The sequence below is a fragment of the Engystomops pustulosus genome, chromosome 9 (genome assembly GCF_040894005.1).
Source record: "Engystomops pustulosus chromosome 9, aEngPut4.maternal, whole genome shotgun sequence".
Lineage (NCBI taxonomy): Eukaryota > Metazoa > Chordata > Amphibia > Anura > Leptodactylidae > Engystomops > Engystomops pustulosus.
In genome coordinates, this window is record NC_092419.1 from 61,063,991 (window position 1) to 61,082,803 (window position 18,813).

An 18,813-nucleotide genomic window follows, 5' to 3' on the forward strand; every position below is an offset into this window, starting at 1 on the left:
AATTTTGTTGGTTGGTTATTGGTGGGGCCAACAAAATTAAATGGGGATCAGTAAGGTAACCATAGCCACATTCTTGGTTGGTGGGCAAATGCACAAATGCAATGATGGGAAATTCCTTTTACATATATATAATGTACTACAGCAGGCCTGGTGTATTCTAAAATGTGCTGCAGCATCTAAAGTTGCATTATGATGTTCTGCTGCAGATGAAGTATATACTACGAAATTCTGCAGCCACTGAGGATTGTACTAAAAATAATGCAACAATAGATAGATGTAAAGATTAAATGGAAATGAGAAAGATATGTTCAAGACAAGAGATGAGCGAACACACTCGTCCGAGCTTGATGCTCGTTCGCGCATTAGCGTACTCGTAACTGCTTGTTGCTCGGACGAATACTTCGCCAGCTCGAGAAAATGGCATCTCCCGCCGTTTTGATTTTTGGCGGCCAGAAACAGAGCCAATCACAAGCCAGGAGACTCTGCACTCCACCCAGCATGACGTGGTACCCTTACACGTCGATAGCAGTGGTTGGCTGGTCTGATTCAGGTGGTCCTGGGCGGAGTGAGACACCACCTGCTGATGAGGGAGCAGGGGAGCGCCGCAGAGCTACACTCCCTAGGTTCATGTCTCAAGTTACTGGTAGAGCACTGTTGAGGCCAGAACAGTGCGAACAGGTGATGTCGTGGATTGCGGACAATGCTTCTAGCCATTTGTCCACCAGTCAGTCTTCCACGCAGTCCACCCATGTCACCGAAATCAGCACTCCTCTACCTCAGCCTCCTTCCCCCCAGTCTAGCATTTGAACCGGCATACTCTGAGGAACTGTTTTCTGGACCCTTCCCAGAGTCACAAACCACTTGTCCGGTTGCTGCTGAGCTCTTTTCCGATGCCCAGGTTTTCCACCGGTCGCAGTCTGTGGGTGATGATGACATCGTTGACCTAGTGGAAGAAGTGTGTAAAGAGGTGTCGGACGATGAGGAGACACGGTTGTCAGACAGTGGTGAAGTTGTTGTCAGGGCAGGAAGTCCGAGGGGGGGAGCAGACTGAGGGATCGGAGGATAATGAGGTAATAGACCCAAGCTGGGTTGATAGGCCTGGTGAACACAGTGCTTCTGAGACGGAGGCGAGTCCTAGACGAGAACAGGTTGGAAGAGGCAGTGGTGGGGCCAGACGGAAAGGCAGGGCCAGAGCTGGTGCATCAGCGCCAAATGTTTCACATAGTGAAGCTCCCGTGGTGTTGGCTAGATTTTCAGAAGTCTGGAGGTTCTTTAAAGAAACAGCTGATGACTGACGGACTGTGGTGTGCAACCTGTGCCTCAGCAGGGGTTCCACCACTACTAGCTTAACTACCACCAGTATGCGCAGGCATATGAATGCTAAACACCCCATTCAATGGAACCAAGGCCGTTCACCTCCGGCCGGGCACACCACTGCTCCTTCCCCTGTGTCACCTGCTGCCTCTGCTAGTCAGCCCCCTGCCCAGGACCCCGGCCCAAACACCTTCCATGCGAAAACCACACCTTCGCCTCCACGATCCTCCACAGTATCCACCAATATCTCCATGCGCAGCATTCAGCTCTCCATACCCCAGACGCTGGAGCACAAGAGGAAGTACAGTGCAACCCACCCACACGCCCAAGCCCTCAACATCCAGATCTCCAAACTGCTTAGCCTGGAGATGCTGCCCTATAGGCTGGTAGAGACCGAGGCCTTTCGCAACCTCATGGCGGCGGCCGCCCCTCGGTATTCGGTCCCCAGCCGCCACTACTTTTCCCGATGTGCTGTCCCAGCCCTGCACCAGCACGTGTCAGACAACATCATCTGTGCCCTGACCAACGCCATTTCTGAAAAGGTCCACCTGAACACAGACACGTGGACGAGTGCTGCCGGGCAGTGCCACTATATATCGCTGACGGCACATTGGGTTAACTTGGTGGAGGCTGGGACCGAGTCTTACCCTGGGGCTGGTCATATACTGCCGACGCCGAGGATTGCGGGGCCTACCTCGGTCCAGGTCTCTCAGGCCTACTTTGCCTCCTTTTGTCGCCACCCTGCTATGTTATCCACAAAATATACTGGCAAACTTTTATCATTTACCGATATTATTTCAGCGCTTCTTGCGCATCTGTTTACATTCCCCTCACCCGCCATAACCCAAACTTATAAGAACACCACTACACTGGAGCACGAGAGGATATACAGCACATCATCCCCTTATCAAACGAGCTGTGTCAGGCAGAATTTTTGGGTGTTTCACCAGATACATAATGGAACTGAAGTTTCAATCATAGAAGCAATATGGATGCCCCATACTGTCACTCTTAATCATGGAGGTCGTCTCCATGGCTGCCTCCACATGTCGTCCCCTTATCAAACGAGCTGTGTCAGGCTCATTTTTCGGGTGTTTTACCAGATACGTTATGGAACTTGGTCACTATGTCGCCACCATGCTGTGTTATCGACTAAATATACCGTCAACCTTTTGTTCACATAGGAAATCATTTCAGCGCTTCTTGCTTACCTCCTTTGGTTCCTCTCTGCTACCCATTGGTTTGAATCCTGAGTCCATTTAGGGTATGTCGCCATGACACTCTTTAGCCTGCCGCTGGTGCCGCTGCCTCTGCATGCCGTCTTCTATAGTGTCAGGGTCAATTATTGGATGTTTTAGATGCTATCTAGCCTCATTCGGTCACTCTGTCATCGCCATGCTGTTGCCCATAATTTTGGCATAATGGTGCGATTAAGCAGCCTCAGAGGCATCCATGCATGCTGCCCCTGCTGTTTCCTGTCCATTTCCGTGGTGTTTCCATAATTTTCTGAGGTTTCCAGGTGTTTAGCCAAGCTTCCCTGTGCAGACCCTTGGTCCCCTTGAAAAATGCTCGAGTCTCCCATTGACTTCAATGGGGTTCGTTATTCGAGACGAGCACTCGAGCATCAGGAAAAGTTCATCTCGAATAATGAGCACCCGAGCATTTTAGTGCTCGCTCATCTCTATTCAAGACGGATAGATGAGAAGATGTCTCTGCTCAAGAGGTGGAGGTCTTATCCTTCGATCTCAATTCTGCTGCCAGCATCATCTCTGTGTTGTATCCCAGTGAGTTTGTAGGGTCAATTTAAAATAATTTTGCTTCTGCATTTTTCTTATGCATTTTGAATATAATGCTGCAATAGATAGTTATAAGGTTTAAAGAAAATCTACCATTTGTTTTTATCCCTTATGAACCAATCATACCTTGAGAATGCTGTATCTACACTGAGGCAAAAATATATTGTTTAATCCCTAAATCATGTGGTTTTGCTCAAAAAACAATTATAAAATTCAGGACCTTAGGAAAGCTGGATGCCTACGTAAGCACATTACACACTGAGCTTCCCGAACTGTCCAGACAGTACTAATTAACTTTGATTACTTCTGCCTGTCATGGACAACACAGTGATGACATGTTCTCGGCTTATGCTGAGTAGGACAAAGTTGAAGCACTGTATAATTAGGGTGAGGAGAAGGAGTTAGTCATAGTTTTTTCAGCAAAACCACTAGGTTCAGGGATTAAACAAGATATGTGCCTACTTCATTGTAGCTACAGAATTCTCAAGGTATGTTTGGTTCATAATGCATAAAAGCAAAGGGTAGATTTCCTTTAAATGGAAATGAGATAGATATGTTCGATATGGATAGATGAGAAGATATCTCCGGACAGGAGTCAGAGCTCTTTTCCTTCTATTTCAATCGTGCAGTCAGCATTATCTCTGTGTCGCATTCCAGTGAGTCTGTAGGGTCAATTTAAAATCATTTTGCCTTTGTCTGCTATTTTCCAACTATTATGTTTTTTTTTGTTTTCTTTTTAAAAACAGGTGCAGCTAATAGAAAGCATTAGTAGAAAACTTTCTGTCCTCCAAGAAGCACAGCTAGAACTTCAGGAGGACTTTAACGCCAATGCAAGCCTTGGGTGTGAGTTGGAGAAACTATTAAAAAGTGTTTGCAAACCTAATGAGTTTGATAAGTTTCGAATCTTTATTGGCGACATGGACAAGGTGGTCATCTTACTGTTGTCACTGTCTGGACGGATGAGTAGGGTAGAGAGTGCATTGAACTGTAAAGACCCAGAACCCACTGCAGAAGAAAAGGTAAAAGTTTAATAAAACTTGTGTGTCCTTTCAGGGCAATGCTAACATTTTTGTGACATACTTTTTGCTGTTTTTTTTTTTCCAAACATTTATTTTTAAATCATTTAACACAAGTAACATGACACAATGATGCTAAAGAATGTGCATGCCATGAGCAGGAGAAGAAGAAAGAGAGAAAGGAGATAAAGAAGGGGAGGGAAAAGGGGGGTTGGAACTGAATGTAAAGGAATTACACCGATATAAAGGGGAGTTGCTTAATCAAAGTGGTAGGCTGAGTAGCCCAGAGATCCTTATAGGCTCTTCCAAAAATGGGCTCTTCCAAAAATCGGTGAATCATCTTCACAACAAATCTGAGTAAGGGGTGATTGTAGGAATTCAAAGTGGCAAAGAAAGAGAAGGTCCTCAATCAGTTTTCCAGTAATCTCCTTTACTTTAGGGTGGGACTCAGTGGCGTAGCAACCACGGTCGCAGCGGTCGCCATTGAGACCGGGCCCATCGGACAGGGGGGGGGGTACAGAATATTAAATAATTAATTGTGGGGGCAGAATATGAAATAATTCATTATGGGGGGACAGAATATTAAATGATAAATTGTGGAGGGCAGAATATGTAATAATCACTGAAATGTCGGTTTTCAGAAAGGGTTTTGGGGTTTTTTTTTTCATGTATAATTGGGGGAGGGGGGGCCAGTAGGAATTTTGTCCTGGGGCCCAGTGGACTCTAGTTATGCCACTGGTGGGACTGGATCAAAATATTTTGCTTATCATCCCTGGGGGCTCACTTAAGAGAAGATTGTGTTTTATGGTGGTGTTTCACACAGAGTGGGGTATTTCAACAAAAATAAAAGAATTTAAAATCACTCAACATGTCATCAGACAAGTGATACATTTTATGGTGGTATTACCAACAAGTTTGTTTCAACCCAAACACTGAACTATTAAGCTTGGAAAAGTTTGGACATATGAGAACCTAAGGAGTGATTAGAGATAACAGCATGAGGGCAGTAATGCCTTATAGAGAGACCATAGTGGTGCAGTCACAGTGGCCATAATGGAATGGAAGGCACCAACAGAGGAGATATTGGTAGCAGTCTGGCAAATGGTGGTGGCATGACTGCCATATTGCATCATGGGGGTGGCAGTATTGCATTACAACAGACAACAACACTTGGCCATAAGTAGACCGACAAAGTGAGTCTATGGCATCCAACACAGATATGTGAACATCCTGATAATTCCACACCTGATTCAACTTGTTGGTTGTTGCAAGCTTTGTGTGGAAAGTGTCTTCTTTTGATGCCACACTACTTGAAGTTTAATCAATCCAGATTCTGTTTCGGCATCAATATGCAGGAATCAAATGTAAAATATATACAATCTGCTGCCAATAGATTGGTGGAGGCTCTCCTTGTGGATAGCTTGATTATAGGCGTGTAATAATTTGAAGAGTAGCAAGCCATTGGAACAGGAGACAGTCCTGCATTCAATATACCAATATATATATATATATATATATATATATTGCAAAAGTATTCAGGAACACACCAGGAGAAGTTTAAAGCCAGATTTGTATAAAAAAAGTTTTCAGAAACTTTAATCATTCCAAGGAGCACTGTGAAAGCAATCATATTGAAATGGAAGACCTGGCTGTCCCTCTAAACTTTCATTTTAAGCAAGGAGAAGACTGAGATACAGACAAGATATCTACAGTTGAGGTGGGAGAGTGTGTCCATAGGACAACAATCAGGACCACACTGCAGATTTGTCCTTTATGGAAAGCCATTTCTCAAAGATATCGATTAAAAGTCTTGTTTAAAGTTTTCCACAAGCCACGTGGAAGACAAACCAAACATGTGGAAGAAGGTGCTCTGGTCAGATGAAACCAAAATCGAACTCATTGCCTACAATGCCTACTGATATGTTCGGTTTAAAAGCATGCTTAAACTTGATGGGAACATGGATGATGCAATATATAGGACCATTCTGGAAGAAAACCTGACTGGGACAGGACAATGATCCCAAACATAAACCAAAATCTGAAACTGAAAGGTTCACAAATAATAGTATACAGGTGTTACAATAGCAAAGTCATGGTCCAGACCTGAATCCAATTGAGAATCTGTGGAAAGAGCTGAAAACTGCTGCTCACTTTTCATCCAACCTCACTGAGCTGGGCAAGAATTTCAGTCTCTCAATGTGCAAAATTAATAGAGACATATCCCAAGCGACTTGCAACTGTAATCACAGCAAAAAGTGGCACTGCAATTAAGGGAGACCCTTCTTTTAGTTTATTGCCGTATATACTTGAGTATAAGTCGACCCGAATATAAGCCAAGGCCCCTAATTTTACCACAAATAACTGGGAAAACTTAAGATTTAAGATTTTTCTTAATCTTTCATATTTTTAGGGGAAACAACTATTGCTGAGGGAGAATACTGCTCAGCAGATGTTAACTCTCAGTTCACATACTGTACTCTCCAGGACAGCTTCTGCTCTAGCTACAGCTTTCTGGGCTTGCTTGAACAGCCAATGGTCAGCGCTATGCAGCTGATAGCTTTCCTCTGTAGTAGACTTCAAGGCTGTGTTAAAGTCCCCAACGGCACGATCGTGGCCTGAAAAAAACTTCTCCTTTTGTAGTAAGGAGATGGATGGCGCAGGAGCTCTGCCATCAGGTGCTCCGGACTCCCTTTTGTTCCCATTTTCCCCCATAGTGTGAGGCTCGATTACAGCCACGGGTACATCTTCATTAGACACCACCTCGGACCTCCTTTCATGCTCCTGTCACACTGCTGGGGCCCTGCTCCAGTAACACAGGCGCCATGCACTTGTTCTCTTTGAGCGGTGGCACTCTGCACCTCTGCCATACTATAGACCTTAACATGTTTGCCGGAGCACTGCACTCATTCATCCCTCTTGTCCTTAGCGCGGGGCCGCTACAGTGCAGCCGTCACGTGTTTGCTGTGTACCGGAAGCACAGAGGTGAGCAGCAAAACACTTCCCTGCTGCCTCTATCATTGATTATCGTTCATTTTACATAGCCTGCATCTCCAGTGACTCGTGTATAAGCCGAGTTAAAGGGCACCTACCACCGCGATTCTACCTATAAAGGTAGAACGGGTGGTAGGTGGATGAATGGGACGTAAGGATAGCCCTTTTTGGGCTAATCCTTACATCCCGGCTATCCTTTTGTAAACTTTAATGAGTTTATATGCTAATTTATTTAAGCGGCTACTGGGGCGTGGAGTAGCCGGACATGAGGCTACTAGTCACGGCTACTACACGCCCCAGTAGCCTTGTTCCTCCGCCTCCCAGGTAATCTTTGGCGCGCAGCTCCTCGTAGCTGCGTGCCAGAGTGCGAATATCGCATGCGCAGAACGCCGGGTACTCGGACGAGGGCGCGCAGCTACGAGGGGCTGCATGCCGAAGATTACCTGGTAGGCGGAGAAAGGAGGCTACTGGGGCGTGGAGTAGCCGTGACTAGTAGCCTCATGTCCGGCTACTCCACGTCCCAGTAGCCACTTAAATAAAGGGCCAGTAGCCCAAAAAGGGCTATCCTTACGTCCCATTCATCCACCTACCACCCGTTCTACCTTTATATGTAGAATCGTGGTGGTAGGTCCCCTTTAAGCTTTTCCAACACAATTTTTGTGCTGAAAAACTTGGCTTATACACAAGTATATACGGTAATTTTAACAAAAGTTTAAAATATCCAATACATTTTGTTCAACTTCACAATTGTGTCCCACTTGTTGTTGATTCTTCACGAAAATATTGCAATTTTATATCTTTATGTTTGAAGCCTGAAATGTGGCAAAAAGTAGAAAAGTTCAAGGGGGCTGAATACTTTCGCAAGGCAATATATATATATATATATATATATATAATCTATCCCTATAGGTCAATGACCTCATATAGTTCCATTAGATTTCTAGTAGCTCAGAGACTAATGTATGCAATTTTATAAAACAAATATGATGCTTTTTTATTTAGAGCAGATTGACGGTCCAAAAGCTCTGATGGAATGTGATGTATTGGTATAGTTCGAATGCTATCAAAAGTCCTGTAGTGCGTTGAATGTAGCTGTCTAGAATCTGTTGTAAAAAAAAATGTCATTTTTTATCAATATCCATTAGTGACTGGGTAATACGGCCCACATACTGGTGGCTGCATATATCACAAAATTATACCACAAAAAAATGTAGATCACAAAATTGGAATGACAGGTAAAAGTACCTCTTTCACTTCAAACTGTACAGGGAAACTTTATGACCTGTGATTCCAATTTTGTGATATACTTGGTGAACTGTTTATGCATGCAGCAGGTCAGTGTTCAGAGCAACCAGGATGACATCAAAGGGTGGGAGGCATTATTAACCATTAATTCCCTGGTATTCCCTGTAATCATTTATGATATAATAAAAAACATATATTTATATATAGTGTAAATTAGTAAATTAGAGTTTGCTCACCTAAGGACGCTGTGGCTATATTTGTAGCATGGTGTAGTGGAGCACGGATAATCTTTGTTCCATGTTGATAGTAGGGGAAATTAGACAAAATCCAGCTCACAAAACAATCCAGTAAAATTCAATAAAAATAGCAACTCCTTTTTTTCACCTTTTTAAAATCCATGTGAATCACAGCATAGGAAACGCACACAACCACCACTCCTAGCCTAAGCGTTTTGGAAAAACTCCTTATTTAGGGCATAGCGTGATACAGGTGAGTTTAAATTACCCGCAGTTGTAGTCATGTGATTATGCATCAAGAGCACAGATTATTAAGTTATCCTACTGGTAAACTTTTAATGACATGATGGCAGAAAGAAGCTTGTAAAATGGAATTAGTAGCAGTAGGTTTAATAAAAGGCGACACATGAAGTATGTATGTAAGCGTGTAAAGTGATATCCAAAAAGTATCATTTTGTACACATTGTTGGACTTTTGATTCAGAATCATCCCCCCCCCCCCATATCAGTAGCAGGTCTTTAAACCACTTTATATACGGGGGAGCGGAATCACAAGTGCAGGATTTTGTACATTGTATTATGGTGGCTAAGGACACAGTGGAGGAGGAGGCAAAGGAGTATAAAGCCAGCAGAACGGCAGCATGACAATGTTATGAACCACATTTACCCAGTGGGTAGTAGAAAACATTTATTGCTTTTGTCTATAATTGCAGATATATTGGCACTGACATTGGTAGAGAAGCAGTGCTTTACATATCACAGGGGGAATATACAAACACACAGAGTACGAACAGTCATATGGAACAATAGGAGTGAGAGCCATGCTTGCAAGAGCTTACATGCTTTGAAGGGGGTGACACAAGAGGTAATCCTTAATAATCCTTCACCTTCTCAGAATCCTTCCACCCATCGCTCATTCCGGAACCCAAGTGCTATTAATACTCACAGAATACTCACAGAAACCTTATAGTCTGCCCTGTCCCCCATTTTCTCTTTCACCTGTCCAAACCTGGCTACTAACCACTATAATTAGAGATGAGCGAACATACTCGTCCGAGCTTGATGCTCGTTGGAGCATTAGCGTACTCGCAACTGCTCGTTGCTCGGACGAATATTTTGCCAGCTGTAGAAAATGGCATTCCCCGCCGTTTTGATTTTTGGCGGCCAGAAACAGAGCCAATAACAAGCCAGGAGACTCTTCCGTACACCCAGCATCACGTGGTATACTTACATGTCGATAGCAGTGGTTGACTGGCCTAATCAGGTGACCCTGGAATATACTAGCCACTGGCCGCACTGCTCGGATAATTCTCTGCCTGGATGCCGTTAGGGATAGAGCTGCTGGTGGTCAGGGATAGCATTAGGGCAGTGATGGCAAATCTTTTGGAGACTGAGTGCCCAAACTACAACCAAAAGCCACATATTTTTCACAAAGTGCCAAATGCCAATTTAAAGTAACTTACTGCTCCCTGCTGCGTCATAGATTAGAACTTATTGGTGTCCTGAAGACGCCAATACAGTAGAAAGATGGAGAAATTTGGATTATTATGGAAGCTTCCCTTTAGGGTCTCCTTAACAGTATGAATCACAGGCCCTGGGAAGGGGTTACAATGATAATCCAGCTCTGTAATCACCTTTTGCACTTCAAGTCACTTTAAAATAGTGGTGAGCGTGGCATATCCTGGGCTGCCTGTGACTGCAGGAGGAGGAGTCCTGAATGGTGACCTTTGTTCTGGGTGTTGGCCTGGGTGCCCACAGAGAGGGCTCCGAGTGCCACCTCTGGCACCCGTGCCATAGGTTCGCCACCACTGCATTAGGGTGTTCTATTAGATTAGTGTTGGGCAGGAGTGATTCTACAAGAAACCAACAGCCCTTGTTAGGGCTACAATAGCGTTATTTTTTATTTGCTTGTGGTTGGGCTTACTGGCACTAGTAGTGCAGCTACTACCATATTGTGACGAATTTGCAGGGAGACTTGCGAACTTTATTTTTGGCTCTTCGTGACACACATATCCATTTCAAACAGCTAAGTGGGACAATTTATGGGGGGTTTGATTGAATTAGGCACAGCCTGATGATTTTTTTTTTTTTTTTTTCAAAAGTGTAAGTGAAAGTCACAGCACAAAATCCTTTTGTGTGCTGTCAGTGGTGCAAATGCAATTTCATCTAGCTTAGACTGCCTGCTACTGCTTAGCAAGCTAGCCTCCAGAAATCCCAATCCATATTCTCTCTGCCAATGAAGCGTACTGTACGTCACGTGTGGCGTAATCAAATACGGTCTTTTGTTCACATCAATACTGGGACATTTTAAAAAAATTGTCTGTGTTGGTTAGAAACTAGCCAAAGCAATCATCTTCTGAGGTTGCTGTCTGATTTCTACTGCATGTTTTGTTCTTCTATAAATCCCAAAAAATACAAACAAACATAAAAAAAAATTACCAAAAAAAATTTACAGTTTATATTTCTCTTTTGTCTATAAAATAGACTTTTATTTGGAAAATGTTGAACCCGAGGGCTAGAGGTAGAGGATGAGGGCATGGGCGTGGGCATCCAATTACCGCAGGGGTCAGAGGCTGTGGTCCTCGGCGGGGTGAGACACTACCTGCTGATGAGGGAGCAGGGGATCGCCGCAGAGCTACACTCCGTAGCTTCATGTGTCAACTTACTGGGAATCATAGTAGAGCACTGTTGAGGCCACAACAGTTCGAACAGGTGATGTCGTGGATTGCGGACAATGCTTCAAGTCATTTGTCCACCAGTCAGTCTTCCATGCAGTCCATGTTACTCAAGTGAGCACTTCTCGACCTCAACCTCCTTCCCCGCAGTCTGCCCCCTCCCAGGAAAATTTGGAATTTGATCCAGCATACTCTGAGGAACTGTTTTCTGGACCTTTCCCAGAGTCACAAACCACTTCTCAGGTTACTGCTGAGCTCTTTCCCGATGCCCAGGTTTTCCAACGGTCGCAGTCTGTGGGTGATGATGACATCGTTGATGTAGTGGAAGAAGTTTGTAAAGAGGTGTCGGACGGTGAGGAGACACGGCTGTCAGACAGTGGTGAAGTTGTTGTCAGGGCAGGAAGTCCGAGGGGGGAGCAGACTGAAGGATCGGTGGATGATGAGGTGACAGACCCAAGCTGGGTTGATAGGCCGGGTGAAGACAGTGCTTCTGAAACGGAAGCGAGTCCTGTACCAGAACAGGTTGGAAGTGGTGGTGCCAGATGGAGATGCAGGGCCAGATCTGGTGCATCAGCGCCAAATGTTTCACGTAGTGAAGCTTCCGTGGCGAGGGATAGATGTTCTCAAGTCTGGAGGTTCTTTAAAGAAACAGCGGATGACCGACGGACTGTAGTGTGCAACCTGTGCCACACCAGCATCAGCAGGGGCTCCACCACTACTAGCTTAACCACCACCAGTATGTTCAGGCATATGAGTGCTAAACACCCCACTCAATGGAACCAAGGCCGTTCACCTCCGGCCGGGCCCACCACTACTCCTTCCCCTCTGTCATTTGCTGCCTTTGCTAGTCAGCCCCCTGCCCAGGACCCCGGGACAAACACCTCCCGCTCGAAAACCATACCTTCGCCTCCACGATCCTCCACAGCGTCCACCAATGTCTCCATGCACCAAGCCCTCAACGTCCACATCTCCAAATAACTGAGCCTGGAGATGCTGCCCTATAGGCTGGTAGAGACCGAGGCCTTACGCAACCTTATGGCGGAAGCCGCACCTCAGTATTCGGTCCCTAGCCGTCACTACTTTTCACGATGTGCCGTCCTAGCCCTGCACCAGCACGTGTCAGACAACATCATCTGTGCCCTGACCAACGCCGTTTCTGACAAGGTCCACCTAACCACGGACACGTGCACGAGTGCTGCTGGGAGGGCCACTATATATCACTGATGGCACATTGGGTTAACTTGGTGGAGGTTGGGATCAAGTCTGACCCTGGGGCCGCTTATATACTGCCGACGCCGAGGATTGCTGGTCCTACCTTGGTCATGGTCTCTCAGGCCTTCTATGCCTCCTCCTGCTCCCAGCCATCCTCCACCTCCTTCTCCAAATTACCATCCGTGGGCATGGCAACATCAGTAAGTAGCTCTAGGCGCAGCAGCAGTGCTGTCGCTAAGCGACAGCAGGCGGTGCTCAAACTGCTGAGCCTAGGCGATAAAAGGCACACCGCCCAAGAGCTATTACAGGGAATCACGGCGCAGACTGATCTGTGGCTGGTACCGTTGAACCTTAAGCCAGGCATGGTTGTGTGTGACAACGGCCGTTACCTGGTGGCGGCTCTGCAACTCGGCAGACTGACACATGTGCCATGCCTGGCCCATGTGTTCAATTTGATAGTTCAGCGGTTCCTCAAGACATAACCCAATCTGTCTGATTTGCTCACGAAGGTGCGCCGCATCTGTGCGCATTTCAGGAAGTCCAGCACAGATGCTGCCTCTCTCAGGGCGACGTGCCCACGAGGTGGAATTCAACACTGACCATGTTATCCAGAGTTTACCAGCAGCACATAGCGATTGTAGACTGCCAGATGTCAACTTCCACCAGAACTGGTAGTCAGGTCAGTCAGCTTCCTCAAGTCTACAATGAGGAGTGGACGTGGATGTCTGATATCTGTCAGGTGCTGAGTAGTTTTGAGGAGTCAACACAGATGTTCAGCGGCGATGCTGCCATCAACAGCCTGAGGCTGTTGATGGCAGCATCGCCGCTGAACATCTGTGTTGACTCCTCAAAGCTACTCAGCTGCTGCTTGGCCTGTTGAAAAACTCTCTGGTCAGCATGAAGTCGGAAGCTTTGCGCACGTCACAAGTGATGGGGTAGATGATTCCCTTGTTGATAGCCAGAGCACCCTCCGGTCTGTTTCTCAGCGCGTTTCGGAGCAGGTGGAGGAGGAAGAGGAGGAGAATGTCGGCAAGACAGAAGCGGGGACCATTGTTTAGTCCTTATTAACTGTTCAGCGTGTATGGGCAGAAGAAAAGGAGTTGGAGGAGGAAATGGAGAGCCAGGCCAGTGAGGGGAGTAAATTCTTGCGCATTTGGCAGATTTTATGCTAGGCTGCCTATCCCGTGACCCTCACGTTCGAAGAATTTTTTCTAGCACTGATTACTGGGTATTCACTCTCCTGGACCCACCGTACAAGCAAAATCTTTCCACTGTCATCCCTGTAGAGGAAAGGAGTCTGAGAGTGCATGAATACCAGCAGGCCCTGGTGCACAAGCTGAAACAGTCTTTCCCATCTGACACCACTATCGTCTGAGGGACAAGTAGCAAGGGAGAGTAGGCGAGCAGGCAGCTTGTCCAGCACTGGCAGGGGTACGCTTTACAAGGCCTTTGCCAGTTTTATGTCACCCCAGCAAGACACTGTCATCTGTCCCCAGTCTCGGCAGAGTAGGGCTGATCTTTACAGAAAGATGGTGAGGGAGTACATAGCTGACCATCGTCCTAAATGATCACACAGCTCCCTACAACTACTGGGTTTCAAATCTGGACATCTGGCCCCAACGAGCCCTGTATGCCTTGGAGGTTCTTGCCTGCCCTGCCGCTAACGTGTTGTCAGAGCGGGTTTTCAGTGCAGCTTGTGGCATCATCACCTATAAGTGTACACGCCTGTCGACTGACAGGCTGACGCTTATCAAGATGAATCAAGCATGGATTTCTCATGATTTTCATTCTCCACCAGGTGAAAGCAGCTCAACCTGAATAATTCTTATGTATGCACTCCTCCTCCTTATTGTCCTCCTTCTCCTCCTCTTTGTACACTAAAGCAGAGGCAACTGGCTATTTTTTGCCAGGGCTCTAGCTATAGTACTGTATGTATTACATTTTTATGGAGGGCCACATTCACGGTCCTCAGTATTGCAAATGTTTTGGGAGCGCCACATACAGGTACTCTATGTATTTAATTTTTCTGGAGGGCCATCTACCTGGTCCTCTGTTTTGAAAACATTTTTGGACTGCCACATACAGGCACTATCCCAATTTAATTATCTCCATAGCAGCCTCCACACGTCGTCTTTATAGCAGCCTCCACACGTCGTCTTTATAGCTGCCTCCACACGTCGTCTTTATAGCTGCCTCCACACGTCGTCTTTATAGCTGCCTCCACACGTCGTCTTTATAGCTTAACATCATGTCCTCTCTCTTCTTGAAACTTAATATTTCTAAGACTGAACTCCTTATCTTTCCACCATCTACTAACCGACCAAATCCTGTTCTCTCCATTTCGGTCTTTGGGGTCACTATAACATCAAGGCAGCAGGGCCACTGTCTTGGGGTTGTGCTTGATTCCGACCTTTCCTTTGCACTGTATATTCAATCTCTTGCTCACTGTTGCCACATGCATCAAAGAAACATCTCCAGAATCCGACCATTTCTGACAACTGAAACCTCTAGAATGCTATTTGTTGCCAGGGGCGTAACTACAGCCGTAGCAGACGTAGCAGTTGCTACGGGGCTCGTAGCAGTTGCATGGGCCCAGTAGCAGTTGCATGGGCCCGTACTCGGCTATGTGTTCCGGGCCTCTTTCCCCCTGGCTGCAGAGAAGCAGCAGCCTCCTCCATAGCAGACCCTAATCAGCCAGAGATAAGTTCTCCCTCCCCCCAGTGTCTCCTCACACTCTGCCTTAACCCCTTAGTGTCCCCTGTGTGCAGGAGCAGCTAAGAAGCTCTCCTCACCTGTCATCATCCCCACTTATCTTACCCCAACACTGCATTTCTTCATTAATATGAGGTTCTGCAGCAGCTGACATGTGTATCTAGGACCCAGGACAAAATTATGGAGCAGTCAGTAATAAATGTGGAGCAGTCAGTAATAAATGTGGAGCAGTCAGTAATAAATGTGGAGCAGTGGTTCTGCAGCAGCTGGCTCATGGTTTGGGGGGTTCTGCGGTAGTTGGCTTGTGTGTGTATTGGGAGGTTCTGCGGCATCTGGTGCTGGTATTGGGAGGTTCTGCGGCATCTGGCGCTTGTATTGGGAGGTTCTGCGGCATCTGGCGCTTGTATTGGGAGGTTCTGCGGCATCTGGCGCTTGTATTGGGAGGTTCTGCGGCATCTGGCGCTTGTATTGGAAGGTTCTGCGGCATCTGGCGCTTGTATTGGGAGGTTCTGCGGCATCTGGCGCTTGTATTGGGAGGTTCTGTGGCAGTTGGCGCGTGTATTGGGAGGTTCTGCGGCATCTGGCGCTTGTATTGGGAGGTTCTGTGGCAGTTGGCGCGTGTATTGGGAGGTTCTGCGGCATCTGGTGCTTGTATTGGGAGGTTCTGTGGCATCTGGCACTTGTATTGGGAGGTTCTGCGGCAGTTAGCGCGTGTATTGGGAGGTTCTGCGGGAGTTGGCTCGTGTATTGGGGGGTTCTGTGGTAGTTGGCTCGTGTATTGGGAGGTTCTGCGGCAGTTAGCGCGTGTATTGGGAGGTTCTGCGGCATCTGGCGCTTGTATTGGGAGGTTCTGTGGCAGTTGGCGCTTGTATTGGGAGGTTCTGCGGCATCTGGCGCTTGTATTGGGAGGTTCTGCGGCATCTGGCGCTTGTATTGGGAGGTTCTGCGGCATCCGGCGCTTGTATTGGGAGGTTCTGCGGCAGTTGGCGCGTGTATTGGGAGGTTCTGCGGCAGTTGGCTCGTGTATTGGGGGGGGTTCTGCGGCAGTTGGCTCATGTATTGGGGGGGGTTCTGCGGAAGTTGGCTCGTGTATTGGGTTGTTCTGCGGTAGTTGGTTAGTGTATTGGGGGGGTTCTGCGCTAGTTGGCTCGTGTATTGGGGGGGTTCTGCAGTAGTTGGCGTGTGTATTGGGGGTTCTGTGGTACTTGGCGCGTGTATTGGGGGGTTTGCGGCGAATGGCGCATGTATTGGAAGTTTTGTAGCGGTCGGCGTGTGTATTGGGGGATTCTGCAGCGGCTGGCGCTTGTTCTGCTGCTCCTGTTCCTGCTTATAAGTAACTTTAGTAAAATGAAGCAAGGAGTCCAGAGATTTAACCCTTAACCTGCTTTTTTTGCAGCTAGTGGCTCAGCAGTGTTAAACCTCCTGACTAGTTAGTGATGAGGAGACATGGCCCATACACTGGTACTGAGCAGGAGCGGCCATGATTGGTTTCCTTTATCTTCTTCCATTATGGAGAATAACGGAGAGCAGTAAATAGAAGCCCCTCCCCCAGCGCCTGAACTGCTACCATTACTTATAACAGAGAAACCTGTGCAGCCGCTAGCATTATTATTACAGCTATTAATACAGTAGAAGGAAATCTCCTGCAGAGCTTCATCTACTGCCGGTCTCTGTTAATCTCCTCCATAATAGAAAAAGATAATGGAAACCCCTATGTAAAATTTAGGACCTATGGTTGGAGGGGACCCCAGCCAAAACTTTGCTATGGGGCCCACTCATTCCTAGTTATGCCACTGTTTGTTGCTATGATTCACTCTCGACTGGACTACTGTAACTCCCTACTAATCAGTCTTTCACTGACTAAACACTCTCCTCTACAATCTATTCTTAATGCAGCAGCCAGGCTTATATTTTAGACCAAACACTACACGGATGCCTCTAAGTATGTGCCAGTCACTGCATTGGCTGCTTGTCTCCTTCCAAATTCAGTTTAAAATAATAACCCTCATCCACAAAGCTCTGCATGATGCTGCACCTCCCTACCTTTTTTCTCTCATCTTAGTCTATTGCCGAAATTGTGCTCTTTGATCTGCCAGTGATATTCAACTAATCTCTGCCTTAATTAGAACCTCTCATGCACGTCTCCAGGAATTCTCCCAAGCCGCACCAATTCTCTGGAACGCCCTTCCCCAGAATAATACACACCTTCCAAAGTTCCAAAAAGGTCCTTTAAAACTCTTCTTTTTAGGAAGGCCTATCACACTAACTGCATGAAATTTTAACTATCTCTTTACTACTCTATCCTATGTCCTCCGCCAGTTGCTTATCCGGCAAACACCAGATATATACCTAGCTCCAGGCTTCTCTGCAGTCACTTTCACCTTGGACCTGGCAGCTGATGACTGGTTCAAGCAGAAGAATTTTTATTAATCAATTATTTTATATTGTCCCCTTATAAATAATGGCTGGATTAAACAAGTTTTTGCCTCTTGTGTCACCCCCTTCATCCTCATAGAATGTAAGCTCTTGCAAGTAGGGCCCCTACTCCTATTGTTCAATATGAATGTTTGTAATCCGTAATGTAATATTATATTTGTATATATCCCCTATGATTTGTAAAGCGCTACGGAATTTGATGGCACTATACAAATAAAGATTATTATTCTTAAGAAATTATCAGCAAAAATTCCTAATGTATAAAATACATTCTTCTTCTTACCACAGAGAATACAAAATGTTGCAGCAATATGGTAATATCTAAAATATTACTTTTATTGAAAAAAGTCTAAAATACTCCTTGTACCTGCTCAAGCGATATTCAAACAACACCTCTATTTACCAGAGTGCAAAAAAAAAAGACACTTACTAAGAACACAAGACGGCAACAACTCAACCATAATATCTCAGCATTCATGGGGTTGTACAGAAAAGACAAGGGTAGAACATGCACCAAGAAAAACTACCTACAGTCTTGTGGTCTAGTGGTGCAGACCCCCCTTTACACAATACATCTCACCATACCAATATACAATACCCATTGCTGATGTAGGGCTGGGAAGGATTCTTCAGACCTGTTCATTTTGGCACTGCAGGGGGTGTAAAGCCTTAACAGTCTTACCCTATCACCCACCCTATTGACCCCTTTTAGAAAAAAATTATTTCCTTTCACTGTCTGCACTTCCCTCCCTCAGTGTACTTCCCAGCACAAGTTCACCTTGATATAAAAGCATAAATATGAGTTAAAACGACACTTAAGTGGATGATGTAGTGCAAGGGGTATTTTACTCCATGCACCGTCATCTACTATTAATGTGTCAATATCATTATGGCACGGATACAATTTTATGGATTCTGAGTATATTTCTAGTTACACTATATAGTATTTTATGATATTGGCTTCTCTTTTATACTGGATATGTATTTTTGTCCTTTTTATAAATATTAATCTCAATTACGAACATGGTACATGGTAGTGAAAAAATGTTTGTACTATTATATTGTTATATTTATTATGCACTCTCGGGCATGCAAGTCTGCTATACAAATATTATTTTGTGGAAGTAATTAATATTAAAATGGTTTTATATATATATTTTTCATATACCTAGTCTTACAAT

General features: G+C 45.7%; 1 protein-coding gene across 6 annotated transcripts in view; it reads left to right on the plus strand.

Annotated features, from left to right (window-relative positions):
- LOC140077151 (protein Shroom4-like) overlaps positions 1-18,813 on the plus strand; it is a 603,736-nt gene that overhangs the window by 533,732 nt on the left and 51,191 nt on the right. For 5 of the 6 annotated variants that reach the window (XM_072124065.1, XM_072124068.1, XM_072124067.1 and 2 more), the window contains one exon: positions 3,857-4,129. The exons of the other annotated variant lie outside the window; for it this stretch is intronic. In XM_072124065.1, the coding sequence (XP_071980166.1) occupies positions 3,857-4,129 (273 nt within the window). The remainder of the gene's footprint in view (positions 1-3,856; positions 4,130-18,813) is intronic. 6 annotated transcript variants of the gene reach the window in all.